Raw genomic sequence first — 17079 nt, 5'->3', positions numbered from 1 at the left:
TATTATTATCACTTAAATGGTTCTGAAACAAGATTCTTTACAAAAATGATTAAATAAGCAATATATTTAGTTTAATCTCACAGTTTAATATCACAATATCAAATGGGCAATAAAAAATAACCTTTTAATCAAGGAACTTGCATTACCATGACATCAACAAAATAAAAAATAAAATAAAATCTTAAAAATTAACAAGCAACATTATTCATGAACCATCATGAAGATCGCAATTTATTCCATAGATTTCCAACAAAACTTACAGTATTATAAACTTCATTTTATATAGACACACACACACACACACACACACACTAACCCATCTTTATTACATCTCCTATAAAGGCCCTGATATTGGTTTCAGACGAGCCACCTTCTCCAATTGAAAGCTGAAACTTACGTTGAAGTTCTCTGACTCTCTTTCTCATTTCTTTTCCTTCTTCCTCATCCAAAGCCATAAACTTCTGCACCAACCCAGCAATCTCGTATCTACTTACCAAACTTTGAGGATCAAAATCTTTCTTCACTCTCCACCCAACTTTCCAATCCTCCCCTATCAGTTTGCTGTTGAAATGGTTATCCGCCATTATTGGAAAAGTAAGGAAAGGAACGCCGGCAAAAACGCCTTCTTTAAAAGAGTTCCAGCCACCGTGACACCAGAAACCACCGATAGCTTCATGCAGTAACACTCTCAATTGGTCACACCATTCTATAACTAAACCCTTATCTCCACAAATCTCTCTTAGTCTACGAGTCTCTTTTAGTTCTACCCAAAGGAATCGAACACCGCTTAGGCGTAAACCAGCTGCGATTTCATCAATCTGAGCATTTGAAACTGAGAGGAAGCTTCCTTGTGAGATGTACAGCACAGAAGAAGAGGCTTGTTTGTCCAGCCATTGCAGGTAGGTTTCTTCAGAGGTTGAAGAAGAAGAAGAGAGGTTTGGATATGGTATTAAAAGGCCAATAGGGTAAATGGGTAAAGAGAGCTCAGATTGTAACACATGAATGGCTTCAGGTTCAAGTTCATAAATTGTGGAGAATAATAAACTTTGTGCTTTGGGAACACAGGAGAAACCTTTTAAGATCCATTGCAATAATCTCCGGCCGTGAAAGCTTCCGTCGATCAAAGGGAAATCCATCAAACATGTAGAGGAAATTCCAGGAAAATAATCCACACGTTTATCACCCACTTCTGTCTCAAGAGTTCATGCAAAACCAAAGAAAAAATATATAAGTTCTTATACCATAGCAGTAGAATTATGAATTCCGAATTTAATCTTTCTTGTAAAATAAGAGTAAAACGACAGTGAGAAAAAAAAAAGTATATATTACTGACCTAATGCATTGATGGGATAATGGCCATGCTGTTCTAAGAGATGATAGTGTTGAAACACAGAGTAAAACGAGGCAGACATTGGCCAAAACGACGCGACAGGGATGTTCCTTCGGTTTCCGACTCCAACAACCCAGAAGAGAAAAGTGTCATATATGATGAGTGAAGGCGGCGGCTCAAGCCGATGGAGAAGCGCCTCAAACGGCGCTTCCATCACTGTCATGGCAGCTTCGAAAAAGCTGAGGTAGTTGACGGCGCGATCCTTCTCGGAGGGGATAACATTGGGTATAGTGCAGAACCGGAGATTACGGGTCTGGGCTTCGGATCCGATTAAGCCGAGCCATTCTTCAGTAAGAACAACGGTGACGAGGATGCCTGGATCGTTGGAAAGAAGCAAGTTACAGAAGTTAAGGATGGGGTTGATATGGCCTCGACCTGGGTAGGGCATAGCCACCACGTGGCAGGTCACTGATGGTGGGACTTCCATGGATGATGTGACAAATGTTGCAGAGGCTAGGAAGAAGATTCAGCTCAGTGAAGAAGAAGAAGCAGCTCTATATATCTATATATATATATATATATATATAGATGTGTGTGTGTGTGAGTGTGTGAGAAGAGAAGCCAGTTTAATATTCGTTAGTGCTTTGACCCAACTACTCGCAAAACTCTGTACAAGTTACACTCACATAACCTTAACAGGTCGGCAAATTCGAAGCTTGGTATTCACCAAATAATTAAACACTAAATTCCATGCAATTTGTAAAATTCAATGAGATTGTGAACTGGTAGTGTGGGAATTAGTTCGGGGAAGACCCGTAGCTAACTGATACTATCAATATTGATAATTCAAAAATATAATTTTAAATATTCATGTAATTAGTATAAAAATGAAATTTATTAAAATTATATTAACTTGGATAGCAAAATAAAACATTACAATGATATGTAAGAGTTACCTTGATATAATCAATCCCGTGGTTAAAATGTAAATTTACTCATAATATATTACCCCATGCGCATAAAGTATCATTATGTTTTCTCAGGTGTAAAAATATTCATGAATATTGTAACATTCTAATTTTCATCCATAAGATTTAAGTAATATTATGGAGAATCGTTTCCTCAAAATAGAATTTGTCTTGTAATTATTTAAATAAAGAAAATGCATCTAATATAAATACAATTTTAAAGATAAAAATATAATATCAAATTATAATAATAAAAAAAAGAATAATATAAGTGTATACTTTGAAAAGAAAAAGTTTCTTTTTTTACATATTTACTACTTTTAATTAATTTTAACTATTTTCCCTTAAACGGCATAATTCGGTTTTCAAGTTCTCATAAAAAGTAAGAGTGCGTCTTATAATCAATCTATATACAAAATTTATCAAGAAAACATCAAAATGGACATACTTTTCAAGATGAAACTTATTCACATAAAATTTTGCTACATCATCTAGGTTGCCTGCCTTAAGGTGCTTGAAAATGAAATAAAATTGTTTCTTAAAAGAAAAGACAAAAACCATTAATTAAGACGGGAAAATAAATCGCTAATCGCAACAAAATCCAAAACTGTTGAAATCAATAACTCCATATTTTCATGAGTCTGATATTTTTGTATGCGTATAGCATGTCTTCGCTTAAGCTTGACATCATTCATCGCACGACAAATAGACGAGGGATAGGCGCAATATCTATATTTGAATACAATGGATTTGGAAACGGGAGAAAATATATTTAGAAAGACGAGGGATAGACGGAAGCTGCAATTAAAGGCAACCTCTCGAGTCACATCGCAAGTAGAATTTTCCAAGTTGCCACAAAAAGTCATACAGGTCCAGTTTGGTACAGAGCATTGAAAATAAGAGATAGAAACTATGATTGCAATTGAAAAAAAAATCATTAAAAAAATCTTTAGGATGAGTAATTGCTTGTTATATGGGATTAGGTAAACTCATGAAAGTAGGATTAGGAAATACCACTTCCCCCCCAGTATTTCTTAATCCCACTTACATTTGTCTAATCTCATGTAATAAGTAATCTCTTATGTTAAACGCTCTTTTAATAGATTTTCTCAAGCCCAATTACAATCATATCTTTCATTTTCAATGTTTCGTACTAAATGGTATCATAGAGAAGAGAACCTTCTTGTCCATATTCAAATATGGATCACAAAAAATTAAGTGTACTTGGCCTACTCTCCGAGAGAGTGCCACACCCATTAGTTCTTTTTACCGGGTGTTCTGTAAACTTTGATTGTTTGATATTATTACTCAGGTGGTGAGTTTGTAAGAAGGACCAATCATATGATATGATTTAGTTCATAAGTCTAGTCAGTAGAAATAAGAAAGATATAAGGTTAGACTTGAAATTCATATTTGTGTGTACATATATTATAAATATATATTGCAATTATTTTTGAGTTATTGTCTTGTGAATGAGTGAACAGTTATATTATCTCTAAGATTGGTAGTGATGTTATTTTAAGACTGACTGATAAATCTGGTAAACATGTTATATTTATTGACTGAAAATCTAGAATCGTAAATTGTGTATCATACCAGACATCTCACTGGCTCATACAAGTGTATGTGATAGGTAGAAATTTGGATTACTAAAATGTTTTATCCTTGTTATTTAATATTTTTTCAGGTAAAAGCTCCAAAAGAGGGACCTGAAAGGTTTAGAAAAAGTAAAGCTACATTTACGAATTATAGCACCTTCTTAATCTGAGTTTATGTGGTCTTCTGCACACTGCCACCCTTGGACATTTATGTTTAATTATTTCCATAAGAATTGAACCATTCTTTTTTCCAAAAAATTTCTTGCCATACTTTTCTTTTTAAAAGAATTGGATTTTTGGAGAAACATTGAAAATCCATAACTATTAAATCAACAAAACCAGGCCCCAGTAGTAGTTCGAAACTATATATTAAAGCCTTTTTGAAAACTTTTGGTAGAAATAATATAAGACCCAGTTCAGTTATACTTTGATTGAACTAAAGATCATTCATATAACCTGCGCTGAATACGCATTTAATTATCTTTAGAATATAAAACTCTTATGCACTTGCCCAGTTTGTCAAACAAGTTAGTATCTACCATCCATGTAACTATTAATAGCTACAACTAGTACTGGAAAAAAAAATACATACTTGCCATCTCCATTGAGGACAAATATCAAAACCCAACGTTTATGTGCATATATAGGCTAATATTTATTCCATTGATAACTTGTAATCTAAGTAACCCCTCTTAAACCCAGCTTAATCAGATTCTACCCTTAGACTATTTTTACTTAATTTTCCCATGAGTAACTCATTTTAAATCTCAGAATTATGAAATTTCACTTTTTCCCTTGAATTCTTCCTCATAGCCGGGATCCTTCATATATGCCAATGAAATTCCATTTATAATCAACAAGCATGCGTAAACAGTTAAATTTCTTTTTTTTTAAAAAAAAAAACATCTAACCATAGTTTTAATGAAAACCGAATAACACCCTTAATCTGGAATTCTCCAGATTCTTAATTAGCTTCTTAACCCCTCAAAAGCAAGCAGCCTCATAATTCATACATGGATCTTAACTATATAACCTACCATTTAACATTTAGAAACTTGTAACCAAAAGGCTATTGTTAGTTGAGATGATAAACGATCTTACCTCATAAAAAGAAGAATATAAATTCGAATTCTGAGAAATACACTTATTGGAAGGCTTAAACCTTAACTCTGCCTGACAAAGATTAGTCCAAGTCCAAAGTGACTTGAGATACTCTGCCTTATACCAACATTTAGAAACTTGTAAAATTTTTATAGAGAGAAGCGGCAAAATGCCTCTGGATCGCCACGACTGATTCAAAAATCATCTTAACTTTGTTCAACTCTCTATCTCTTTTAAAAGAATTTTCGTCCATCGTTATTTCCTCTATAATCTGGAAAAATATTTGCAGATTTCAAAACTACTTTCTCCCCAGACGAATGAATCCCTATGACGGCAACCCCAAAACAGAGCAAGACAAGAACATGCAACAACATAACTTACATGATCAAGCTTCTGTCCACACTTTCCTACCATTAATATTCTGCTTAATTACTATTTTCCTCTATAACCCAGAATTTTAAACCATTATTATCTTTTTCAAAACGCAGAAAATGGAAGAAAGAAGGGCAGGAGGATGTTCAGGAGGCTTACCTCAGCTGAAAACTAGCGTTGCATGCGAAGGATCTCTCTCTTGCTCCTCCTTCGTTCTTCTTCTGTCTGCTCTCGCTCTCCCTTCCTCTCAGCTTCCCTCTCGCTCTGTTCAGGTCCTGTGAAGGGAAAATGAAAGAGGGTCTTTTGACTGTTATGCCCTTTAATCGTATTCTTTCTTCAATCTCATCCCTTGTCTATTATTATGAAAACACCAAACACAAATTAATTCTTGATAGTTTATTCTCTAAAATTTTCAGGCCAAGAATAAACTTGTAAATATTTTTCTGGAATCTTCCAAGAAAATAGGTCCTTAATTTTAGAAATTTTAGCTTTGAATATTATTTAAGCTGTTTTTGGAGAGATAAATCTCTTCATAATTTAATAATAAATATATTTATTATGTTATAATTTCTTTAAATTTTCTAATATGTCCTCGTTAATTATAACTTGTTTTCTTTGATTGAGAACCGTGTCAAAGATAAGCGTTTTTTTTTTTAAGCCAAGGTAAGGGTATAATTGAAGAAATAACAATTATTGTCTTCGTAAACTTCTAAAATGGCGGATAGATATAGAAACAAAACTTCTTTTTCTCGAATATGAAAAATTAAATAAAAACGAACCGGGGAGTATTCATATAATGACATATAAATCTCTAGAAAATAGTAAAACACTGCATAATAATGTATCAACGTGGATGCGCGCGTGCATTTAAATCAGAGACTTATTTCTTTGTTTCCTTTATCATCACTAGTGGTACAATGTAAATGGGAAAGACGAATAATATCTATTTTTTTCCAGATTTTAATTCTGGCACTCAAAATTTAACACATAGAAACCACCAAACCATACAAAAATACTCAGACAAACAAGCTAACAAGAAGCTATAATCCTTGTTTAAACCATTTATTTGATCTCCTCACTAATAATGCATTATTTTCCCCTTCAATTTATTAGAAAATCAAGTCCAGTTTCAATCTGATCAATCTCTTCTAATTTAATTTACTTGCGGTTGTTGACTTGGAGCTTAGAAACATGTTCAATGAAAGCATCCAGATTAAGCTGAGATGACCCACCAGGAGCCACAGCCTTCAAACAAGCCTCACGAAGCCCTTTAGCCTTCTTCCTCATGTCCTTAATCTCATCGTCTTCACCATTCATGAACTTCCTCACAAGCTCACTTATCTCTTCTCTGCTCACCAGGCTATTCTCTAACCCTATCTTCTTCCTCACCCTCCACCCACTCTTCCATTCCTCTACTATCCTCTTGCTGTTCGGGACCTGGTCCCAGAATATCGGATACGTCAGAACCGGCACGCCGGAAAATGCCGCTTCGAGGGACGAGTTCCACCCGCAGTGTGACCAGAAACCTCCGATGGCCGGGTGGCATAAAACCTTCAGTTGATCAACCCATGGTACCACCATGCCTTTGTCCCCAAGCCTGTCTTTAAGATTGCTGGTGTCTCCACGCGCCACCCAGAGGTAGGTGACTCCACTGTTCTTGATCCCGGCGACGATCTCGTCCATTTGGTTGTTTGAAACGGAGAGAAAGCTTCCCTGAGAGATGTAGAGGACGGAGGCGTCTGGTTGGCAATCGAGCCACTTGAAGTAGTCGGGGTCGGCGGCTGCGGCGGTGGCCGTGGTGGCGGTGAGCTTGAAGAAAGGGACGCTGGGGCCGACGGGGAGGACGGGGATGTTGTATTTGGATCGTAAAGCGTCGACTGCTTCGGGTTCGAGCTCGTAGGCGGTGGTGAACATGAGGTACTGTGCGGTGGAGACTAATCGGACGGTGGTTAGGGCTCGTTCGAGGAGTTTCAAATCCTGACCGTGAAGCACAGTTGGGAGGTCTCTGATCTGTGTTGGGGCCAATCCGGGGATGTAGTCTACAATTTCATCTCCCATTTCTGATACATAATTAAAACAACATTTTTATCATATGAAAAGAAAAGAAGTATATGGCTTTAATTTTCCCTTCTGAAAGTATACCTTCAAATATGGTTTAGAGGAAACTAGTTCTCTCAATTTCATTAAAATAACATAAAGTTTTTATTTTTAAAATAATAAAAAATAATTTGAATTTCGTCCACATATATTTTCATCATTTCTATGCATGAATGTATTATATATACATATATTTTTGTGAATATAAGAAATTCAGCTTATAGAAATTAAAATTATAATATTATTTCAAATATTTAAATTTTCAAGTCACATTTTTAATCTTTTGTTCAAATTATGTAGATATGTGTATTATTGTCAAAACTCAGACAAATTTCAATTGAAAATAAAAGAAATTCAAAGTACACAGGCCCCTTCTTTTAATTTCAGAATATATTCATGTATATTTTAAGATAAAAAAAGGTTAGATCTCTATAATTTTTAAATAAAAATATAATTTGATTTATATCATTTGGAAAACTTGCAAGTGTGTTTTATTTTATGTGTGCATATATTCACTTGGACGCTTATACATATAATCACTTTGAAGCGTTTAACACGAATGGAAAAATTAATTCAATATAACATCTCCTATCCATTTCATGTTAATGAAGGATAAAATAATATAAATAATATATATATAGTATTTAAAATTCTCTATTGGACATAATAAATGATGACAGACCTGAGATATCAATGGGAAAATGGCCCTTCTCTTTGAGCATATCAAAGTGGTAGAGCAGCGAGTAAACAGTAGCAGGCATAGGCCAAAGCGAAGCGATGGGTATATTCTTACGATTCGCAAGGCCAATAGACCACACGAGCTTCGTGTCGGCGATTATGGCGGTCACCGGCGGTTCAAGCCGATCCAGAAGCTCCTCGAACGGAGCCTCCATCTTGGTGGACACGGCATTCATGAAACCCGGGAAGTCCTTGGCCCGCTCCAACTCCGACGGAATAACGTTAGGTATAGTGGCGAACCGGACGTTGTCGGGTTTTCGCTCCGACTTGATGAAACCGAGCCATTCCTCGGTGACGACGAAGGAGACGATGACGTCTGGCTTTCGAGAAGCCAGCATGGTGCAGAGGTTCATCATGGGGTTGACGTGGCCTCTGCCGGGGTAAGGCATGGCCACCACGTGGCACACTGGAGATTCCTCCATCTTGATGCTGCCCATGGTCGTTCGAAGTAGGTGAACTTAGCCTTCAACGGAAGAGGAATAGTTGCCGCCCTTGATTGTATTGGAGGCTCGATTCTGGAGGGAAATGAAGGGAGTAAAAGGGTATTTATATGGTGTGAGCGAGCATGCAAACGCAATCATGCAGCCTCCACTTGATTGGCAAGAGGGGTAGTGGCAGCAGCAAACTAAAATTCAGAGGCATGGTCAGAGCTTGAAAATGTATATACTATTTGTACATTTTGATTTTAAAAAAAATCATTTAACTACTCTCATACACACACTTTTTTTTTGTTGCCAGCACACACACATATAGATATATAAAAAGCTAACAACGCTTGAATTTAGAAATAACAGTAGATGATTATCTAAAATATAAAAAATAAGATCATTGAATAAAATAGAAATAAATAATTTTATTTTGCATATACTGTAGTATATACAGATATGGTTGTCTTTGTGTAATTTGATCAACAAGAGGCTCTGAATAAGTCTAGAGTATAAATCAATTATTACCTCCGATCTTAAATATAAAATTAATTGGTTAATTTCAGAACAGTAAAAAGTTAAATATATTACTTTAAAATATTTTTATTTACCGGTATATAATGTAATAATGCACATAAATATTTCAGAAAAATCATTTAATATATGTTATAATTAAACCATTTAATTAGCTCTTTCAGTCTTTCAAAACTAGTCAAATGTGTTTTATATCAAAGATGAAAGGCACTGTTATGTCGGAGTAGTAGCTTTTCTACTTTCTTTTCGATTGAGAGTGTATATGCAATATAATATTTTAGGTTTTAAAACAAGGGAAAATTCCATAAAAAGATCCGTAAATTATTAAATCCTAAATCATAAATGCTTCCTACTTTAACACAGGATTTGACTACAGCAAATGCCAGCATACTTATTCAAACCTTCAAGTTGAAATTTAAAAGCTACTATCCTAACATAATACTTTAATTTGTTTACACTTATTCAAACAAGAGGCTCTAATCTCAACAAGAGGTTTTTTCTATGATGCGTATAAATAAATTTTCTTATTTACTTTTAAATAATTCATTTTGTTTTTAGATGTTAAAATAGTTTTAACATTTTCAAGACAAATATGTTATACTATTCAGCTTATAATCCAGAAACGGAACCCAAAATAAAACAAACATACTCTGAATTTCTGCATTATTCTACTGAAGCCATGACATCCCAATTCCCTTCTGTACTAAATAGTGTAAATTACTTTACAAAATGAATTTTATATTTAGGACCGAAAGAGTATATATATTACTAATTGCAGCCCTTCACTTCTCAGAAAATAATGGAAAGCAATAAATAAATAAATAAATAATAAAAACAATATGTGTGCATAAAACGCTGAATTATGATGTTACTGTGAAACAGTTCTTGTGTATCATGAATTTATCCCTTTATTCTTTTTCCCTGCTATGACAGATAATTAAATTAAACTGGGACCTTTAATTTACAGTTCAAAGAACACTTATAAAAATATCTCTATTATTTATAGATTCTTTATTAATAAGAACTTCACATTACCCAAGTTAGGTGACAATCAGAATTAAAAATATTAAAAAAAACTAAGGAAATGAAAAAAAAGAAAGAAAAGAATTAAGATAAGGAATGAAAGAATCACAGAATAAAACAATTGATAAAACTGAAAATAAATTTTGAATGAAAAATTAAAGAAAGAACCAAAGGAGGTCCCGAAAAAACTATTCCCATCAAATCAGTGATCAAAATTAAATTCATTCTCTAGAAAAATATGAATCATATATTTGTCAGCTACTACATCAAGCTTTGTCAATAGCAAGTTGTTCTAATAGTAGCACTATCTTTTTATGATTGAATGAGGTCTTAGACTCGAGTATGGTATTGACATATTTGCAAGTGTGAGTGTGTTCAATGCGTGCATGAGTGTATTTAATTGTATAAAAAAACCTAGATTAGTTTTTATTAGTGATTACCAAGGTTTTGATGTGCGTGAAACTTTTTTGGCAAAAAAAGAAAAAAGAAAAAAAAAAAGATGTTCATGCAATTGCAAATAACATCGCAATATCAATAAATAATTAATTCTAAAAAGATTTTTAAACAAATTTTGATGCTGATCAAAATTAAGATGGGGCTTACCGTGTGAAAAAATACTCCCAAGAATATTGGTTACAAATTACTTCATTCGTTTTTTTTTCCCCCGTTTTTCTGAGAGGCTTAAGTATTAAAGGTTTGATGTTATAAGTGGAAACAAACACGCATTTTTATTTTTTACAGAAAGATTTTATGTCACTAGATTATAAAGCTATTAACTGTTATTAAAGTCAATTGATCTGACAGGCATAAAATCTCCATTTTTATAAGAACATTTTCACAATTCTAAGAATAATTAGAAAATGTCTCCTGATATACCACTAGTAAATGCTGAATTGGGGAAAAAAGAAGAAGAAGAAGGAATTCTTTTTATTTTTAATATAAGACTTTTTTTACTGCAAAGTGGGCTTTATATTAAAGATGGAAGGAGCTTTTCGAGTTAGTGAAAGTACAAAATTATAACATTTAATGAAGAGCAGAACTAAAAAAGAAACTAAATGTTTTTGAGATATCAACAAGCTTTACTTACTTTTCTTGGTATCTGTATCTATAAATCTTAAGAAATTACTCTTATTTCCAAAAAAAAAAAAAAGAATGGAGGGTATTAACAACACATTATTCATAGCACTGAAATTCAATTTCTCTTAATTATTACTACCACACCTGCCAACTAAATGGGAAAGATGATTGGGGGGAAATTTAAAAAAAAAAAAAACAATAAGAATGATTGAGCCTAGATATTAGCAAATAGTTATAATAGAGGGGGGCAGTTGCAAAATTGGCAAATAATGAAAGGAAAGAGTCAGAGGTCGGAATGGTGTGATTCGCCATTCCCCTTCTACAATTATTGGTGTTTCATGCACACGAGAGCCACGTGATCAATCATGTGCCTCAACCAACACGTGACGTCTCTGCCACGTTATGTTTTTGTTTTTTTTTATATGGAAATTGGATAGCAATTAATGATTAAATCAAACCAAGTTCAACAAGATAGAAACAAAAGCTAGCCAAATCTCTTATCAGTTACCATCTTAGACTATAAGGTGATTTATGACCAAGTATATTGAACTCATTCTAAAAAAAGATAGTTTATGATGATGAAAGATATTGGTATAATCCTAAAATACAGTCTTTTCTAGCTACAACCATGGGTAGCATAGTTATTAGTTTCCCTAAACATAAAATTTACACGATTGGGTTCCAAATAAGGGTTTGGCTTCTGTTTTGGAAGAAGAGTTTCGGTGCTCAGGGAGCCGATGAGCAGCAAAAGCTCATCACTATTGCGGACAGTACAGTACACCGTCTAGATCTAATTTAGATAGTTTAGTAGATTAATTCTTTTTACTTTAATTTTTTAACAAAAAATTATATATTCTAATGTGTACAAACTCAAGCTTATTTTTTAACTTTGTTAGGGTCCGTTTGGAACAGCGATTGAAAAATAGCTTATTGTGAATTTGGCCTATGAAAAAGTGAAGTTAGACAAAAGTTAAATTGGATAAGCTGAATTGTGTTTGGATTTGAATTCCAAAAAATTAGTTTACAAAAGTGAGATTAGTAAAAGGTTGTTTGGATTATGGTTGAGTAAAAATAAGTTTAGTTGTAAAATGAACAAAATGGATATAAGTTTTAATAAATAATGAAACATGATAAAAAAAAATATTTTTACCTTCTGAAAATAAATAATTGCCTACCATCCAGACATGAAAATACAGTATTGAAAAGACTGACACCAATTTCGTAATTTTCAAAACCAAAAAAATCTGCCCAGATGAAAAGGCTTTATACAAAGGAAAAAAAGCCTCTATTATCATGGCCTCTGGCAGAAATGAGGGAATATGAGCGGAAGTGAGAGAAAAAAGGCTTCGGCAGAAATGAGAAAATTTGCCTTTGACACATCACAACAGTTAAAAGCAATAATAAGCTCTTTAGTAAGCTACAAAATCCAGCTTCTCCAGCAACGCACGTTTTTGGGCTTATTTCAAATGAGTTGAAATTGGGCTGAAGCCCCTTCAAACACTACCCAAAATTCCAATCGGGCTTACAGCCAAAGCCCAACCAAACAGGCACTTAGTGTCAGCTCAAAAGCCCCTTTTATACTCAAAAAACCCCAATTTCCAAGGCTCAATAATAAATTAAAAAGTAAGTAAAAACAAGTACCACCATATTTATGACCCCATAAATTTGTTAAGAAAAATTAAGGAATATGATAAGGAAAAAAAAAACTAAAAAATATAAAATACCAGAAAGGTACAGTGAAACTGTAAAATTTCCATAAGAAATGAGATTCCAAAACAGAATTATAAAATTCAAGGAGAAATAAAAAGACACAAATGCTCTTCTCTTTTACAGTGGAAAAAAAGCGAGAACCCTTTGTTGGCGGCACTCACCAGTGCTGGAGCTCCAGCGCCGGCTGCGGGTGAGCTTCAAAGGGGATATTCTGTCATGGTTACAGTGGTCCGCATAAGTCATTCTCCCTTTAAATCAATGGGTCCAATCCTCAAACAACGGCCCATTATCTCCACCCACTTCCATCAAGCCCAACATTTTAGGCCTGTCAAACTTGATCCCTATTTTAGTTTGGAACTGGAAAATGACTGAAGAAAACAACATCTAATCAACTTCTGCAAAGTTCGGTAAAGTGAAAATCGAGGGAAAAAGGAAAATATGTAGCTTATTCCATGCACTTGTCATATCTGGTTGGTTGTGCAAAATCACAGTTCATTCCCCCTATAGGAACTCCAACCCCCGGGCGTGAACACTTACAGTCCCGCCTAAGGGAATTACAAATCAGATCAATCCTAGTCCGGTCATGATAAGACCTTTTCAGGCAGCAACTCTACTACCTACGCTGCTGTATTTTTAAGGATTGGACCTGTGACCTTTGATTATGCTCGAACAATTCCTACAAGCTAAGTTGGTCCATGTGTTCAGTAGTTTTAGAAACCAATATTGGATTACATAAGTTCTTAAATGGGAAAAATGTGTAAAAATACCAAATTGCCCCAAAATACAAAACATTACCAGCCATTTTGTTGAGCTAAACTTGTCTCTTACAGCATCGTTCATGGCTGTTATCTTTATTCAGAGAATCAACTTGGAACCCAAATGTAAGTGGGAAAATAAAGCGAAACAAAACAGATTATACAAGTTATTGAAGCTCTTCATTCTCATTGTTCCAACTGAGCAAGCGGTTGACGATACCAGATGATCATAATCTAGATTGAGAAATAAATTAAATATTTGCTTGAGATACACTGGATCAATGAAATATTTTTTGAGGATTATACTACTTATAAGTATTCTAATTGGTGACGCTTGCACCGCAGACTGGAGTTTTTTACTATTAGGGTTTATAATTGTTTATTTCATGTGTTATACTATATTTTTTCCCTATTTAATTTATAATGTCAGGTGTCCGTTGTAAGGCACATCATATTTCTATTCTATGTGGAGAGGCATGAGTCTTCTATTTTGTCTAGGTTAATTTATTTCTTAATTTAATTTAAGTAGTGGCTCTAGGGCTTTTCTTGCATTAGGGTTTTTCTTTAATTTTGTCGCTTACGAGTAACATGACTTGTATGTAAAGGTATATACGGTGCAAGTTTATCAATAATAATAGCTTACTTTTGTTTAAATTATAGATTATTGTCCAATACTCCTCTGGTCCTATTTATAGGGCAGAGAATGAAGATATTTTTTGATCCTATTTATAGGGCACTGAAAGATTTTTTTTGTATGGATATATAATTTTACCCTTAATTTATTATTGTGTTGACTTTGGTTATATGAGGTATAATGTATATTAAATAGAGATAAAGTTGGAAAATCATTAAATTTTAAATGAGAGTTAATGAAGTTTAAGGTTTTCCTTGATCTGTGTAAAACATACTGGAAGTACCTTATAAATAGGACCAGAGGAGTATATGTTAAGAACTTAGACTCTCCAAGACATTGTTCATGTAGAATCCCTTTAATTTTACTCCTTCTGGTTATAACTTATAGTCATTTTCCCCCTTGATTTCTTTAAGACAGAGAAAATCCAGTGAGTAAAGTCAAAAATAGAGGGAAAGGGAAGAGGAATATTCAACAGCCATCCGATTTAGGAGCAAGCAGGTGAGAGAAAGAGGAGAGAGAATGGTTGAATTAAATAATAATCAATTAATAAATGATCCTAATCAGAGTTAATCAACCTAATAAATTAATGGAATTAAGAAGAAAAATAAAATACTTCCTCCAGTTTTTAATAGAAGAGCTAGTTAATGAGTTTGAGTAAATTAAAAAAATTAGTTAAATTAGGTATTTGTAATAAATATAAATTGATTTTCCCAAAGTATCCTGTTTAATTATGATTATTCTTGAATAGAAACCCCTTAATATCACACTTTATAGAATAGATTATAAAGTTAGAAAACAAAGTAAATCGAGGTTTTTTTTTAAATTTAAGATCAAATTTAATACCAACTAATTTTTATATTAAGTAGCGAGAGCTGCGGGCAAGAGAGAGAGAGAGACTAGTTGCAAAGCCTTCAATTCTACTCAAACCCATCACATGCATGATTTGACTCGTACATCCTTCTTGTTTACCGCAACATCCCCTCTTAATTCTTAAGTGTCATTTATCTGTCAACAGCAAGAAAGAAACCACACAGATCATAGACAAACAGCAGCTAGCTAGCGCTAGCTAAGCTTACACTTTTAATCAAAAATAATCAAACAAGAAAATAATAATAATAAAAAATATGTAAACTAATTCACTGAGGGAGCAAAAACTATATACTAATCAGTCTAGAACTCACTAACTCCAAAATGATGACTCTCTCTTAAAAGGGTCTTGGATTACATTACTAGAAGAGGAAGAAGAAGAAGCAAAACTGAGATACTGATGATGTTGATGAATATTATTATTATTGCTTTCGTAGTTATTATCAGATGATACGATAAGGGACTTGTCGTCTTGGTAAGGATCAATCTGGTGGGCTGGTGATAGATTTGAAGAAGGATAATCTTGCTGCATTTGGATGCACATAATCTCTGTTTGAGCCATCGCAAGCTGCATTTTTAACTGTGAAACTTGACCTTGTAAATATGATATTGCTCCTACACAGCCGTACACTGGATCTCTCACTCTCGCATTTGCCTCGTAAACCAGACTGCTCACGGCATCTGCTCTTTGATGCACCGGAAGGTCCTGTTTTTTCACCCCATTAACAATATGACTATTAATTACTATTTCCTATCTATCTCTGGTATTAAATATAAGAGCTAATTAGACAAGGGGTTGGGTTTATTTTGATTCTAAATATAAGAACTCAAACAATTTTGTCACCCAAATTCATAATTTTTTGGCCTAAATAACTACCATTGATTGCGCATATTAAGAGGCTTCTAATCAAAGGGTAGTTTCAAGTGTGCATGATTAAATAGGATAAATGACTAATTTATAAAAATTAAAAAAATTAGTTTAGTTAGTTATTTATAAAAGACTGTGTGGTTTTTTAAACTATTCTTTTTAATTACTTGCATTGGATGCTAAGTGAATTTGAGGAAAAAATTATAAATTTGGGAGAAAAAAAGAGATTGGAGTTTTAGATTTTATTGAAAACCAAAGCAAACATTTCTACATTTTTTGCCAAGATGCAGGTACTGTAATGGTCCAAGTTTATAAGTAGGGCCAAACTTGCTATAAGTGCATCTTGTACCACTAAACGTACTACAACCAGTACACTAGTTCTTACATCTAATACTGGATAGAATATTATTTTTGACTCGATCCAAAGGTGTTTTGTTCAGATTCAAAATATAGTATTAGATATAAGATCTACAGTAAGCTGTATTATTTCATAAATCATGATTCAAAATGGTGCAGCTTCAATTCGGAGTATGCTCTTTGATAAACTCAATTGCAGAGAAATTAATGAGAAAGAAGAGAGAGAGAGAGAGGAAACCTGCAACATTTTGCTGACATTGCTGGCGCCAAACACCTTGTGGACGATGGCAAACTTTTGGGGATCATCAGAAGGAAAGTAAGGAGCAAAAATGCATTCCTTGGTGCAGCGACGTCGTAGCAATTTGCAGGAAGCACAAGGAGAAGAGCCTACCATTATTATCTGAGATCGCAAAGGCTTCGATTTTCTCTTCCAGAACAGAACAGAACAGAACGAAAGCTTTGAAGTGAATGAACCAGAACGTGCTTATTTATAACGGTGCAAGATGTTGCTTGCCTAGTGAAGAATACAGACGCACATGTCCATCTTCTAAATTAATCAATAATCAATAATAAATGTGTTTTATTAATTAATTAATATTAATTAACTTCTTAGAGAGAGACTATG

General features: G+C 33.8%; 3 protein-coding genes across 3 annotated transcripts; all 3 read right to left on the bottom strand.

Annotated features, from left to right (window-relative positions):
* Positions 1-311: 311 nt before the first annotated feature.
* On the bottom strand, positions 312-1817 carry LOC114759804 (UDP-glycosyltransferase 87A1-like). The gene is made up of 2 exons (XM_028949054.1): positions 1334-1817; positions 312-1189 (listed from the first exon to the last, which is right to left on the bottom strand). The coding sequence occupies exons 1-2, from the start codon at positions 1815-1817 to the stop codon at positions 312-314; spliced, it is 1362 nt and encodes a 453-aa protein (XP_028804887.1).
* Positions 1818-6527: 4710 nt separating this feature from the next.
* On the bottom strand, positions 6528-8641 carry LOC114759803 (UDP-glycosyltransferase 87A1-like). The gene is made up of 2 exons (XM_028949053.1): positions 8149-8641; positions 6528-7429 (listed from the first exon to the last, which is right to left on the bottom strand). Exons 1-2 carry the CDS (start codon positions 8639-8641, stop codon positions 6528-6530), a joined length of 1395 nt encoding a protein of 464 aa, XP_028804886.1.
* A 6805-nt stretch (positions 8642-15446) lies between these two features.
* LOC114759774 (LOB domain-containing protein 12-like) lies at positions 15447-16875 on the bottom strand. The gene is made up of 2 exons (XM_028949025.1): positions 16693-16875; positions 15447-15935 (listed from the first exon to the last, which is right to left on the bottom strand). Exons 1-2 carry the CDS (start codon positions 16846-16848, stop codon positions 15543-15545), a joined length of 549 nt encoding a protein of 182 aa, XP_028804858.1. The 5' UTR covers positions 16849-16875; the 3' UTR covers positions 15447-15542.
* Between the last annotated feature and the right edge of the window lie 204 nt (positions 16876-17079).

The sequence above is a fragment of the Neltuma alba genome, unplaced genomic scaffold, assembly GCF_004799145.2.
Source record: "Neltuma alba isolate B1F8T4 unplaced genomic scaffold, ASM479914v2 tig00010901_pilon, whole genome shotgun sequence".
NCBI lineage: Eukaryota > Viridiplantae > Streptophyta > Magnoliopsida > Fabales > Fabaceae > Neltuma > Neltuma alba.
The sequence above is the reverse complement of the archived record's forward strand: the minus strand, read 5'-3'. Positions and strand labels throughout refer to the sequence as shown.

What these genes read in the sequence shown, in the direction of transcription:
- LOC114759804 (XM_028949054.1), bottom strand. Translation starts at nt 1,817, where the DNA reads ATGGAAGTCCCACCATCAGTGACCTGCCACGTGGTGGCTATGCCCTAC. An exon ending in TTATCCCATCAATGCATTAG is followed by an intron (nt 1,190 to 1,333) that starts GTCAGTAATATA and finishes CTCTTGAGACAG; the next exon opens with AAGTGGGTGATAAACGTGTG.
- LOC114759803 (XM_028949053.1), bottom strand. Translation starts at nt 8,641, where the DNA reads ATGGGCAGCATCAAGATGGAGGAATCTCCAGTGTGCCACGTGGTGGCC. An exon ending in TTTTCCCATTGATATCTCAG is followed by an intron (nt 7,430 to 8,148) that starts GTCTGTCATCAT and finishes ATTATGTATCAG; the next exon opens with AAATGGGAGATGAAATTGTA.
- LOC114759774 (XM_028949025.1), bottom strand. Translation starts at nt 16,848, where the DNA reads ATGGTAGGCTCTTCTCCTTGTGCTTCCTGCAAATTGCTACGACGTCGC. An exon ending in ATGTCAGCAAAATGTTGCAG is followed by an intron (nt 15,936 to 16,692) that starts GTTTCCTCTCTC and finishes GTGAAAAAACAG; the next exon opens with GACCTTCCGGTGCATCAAAG.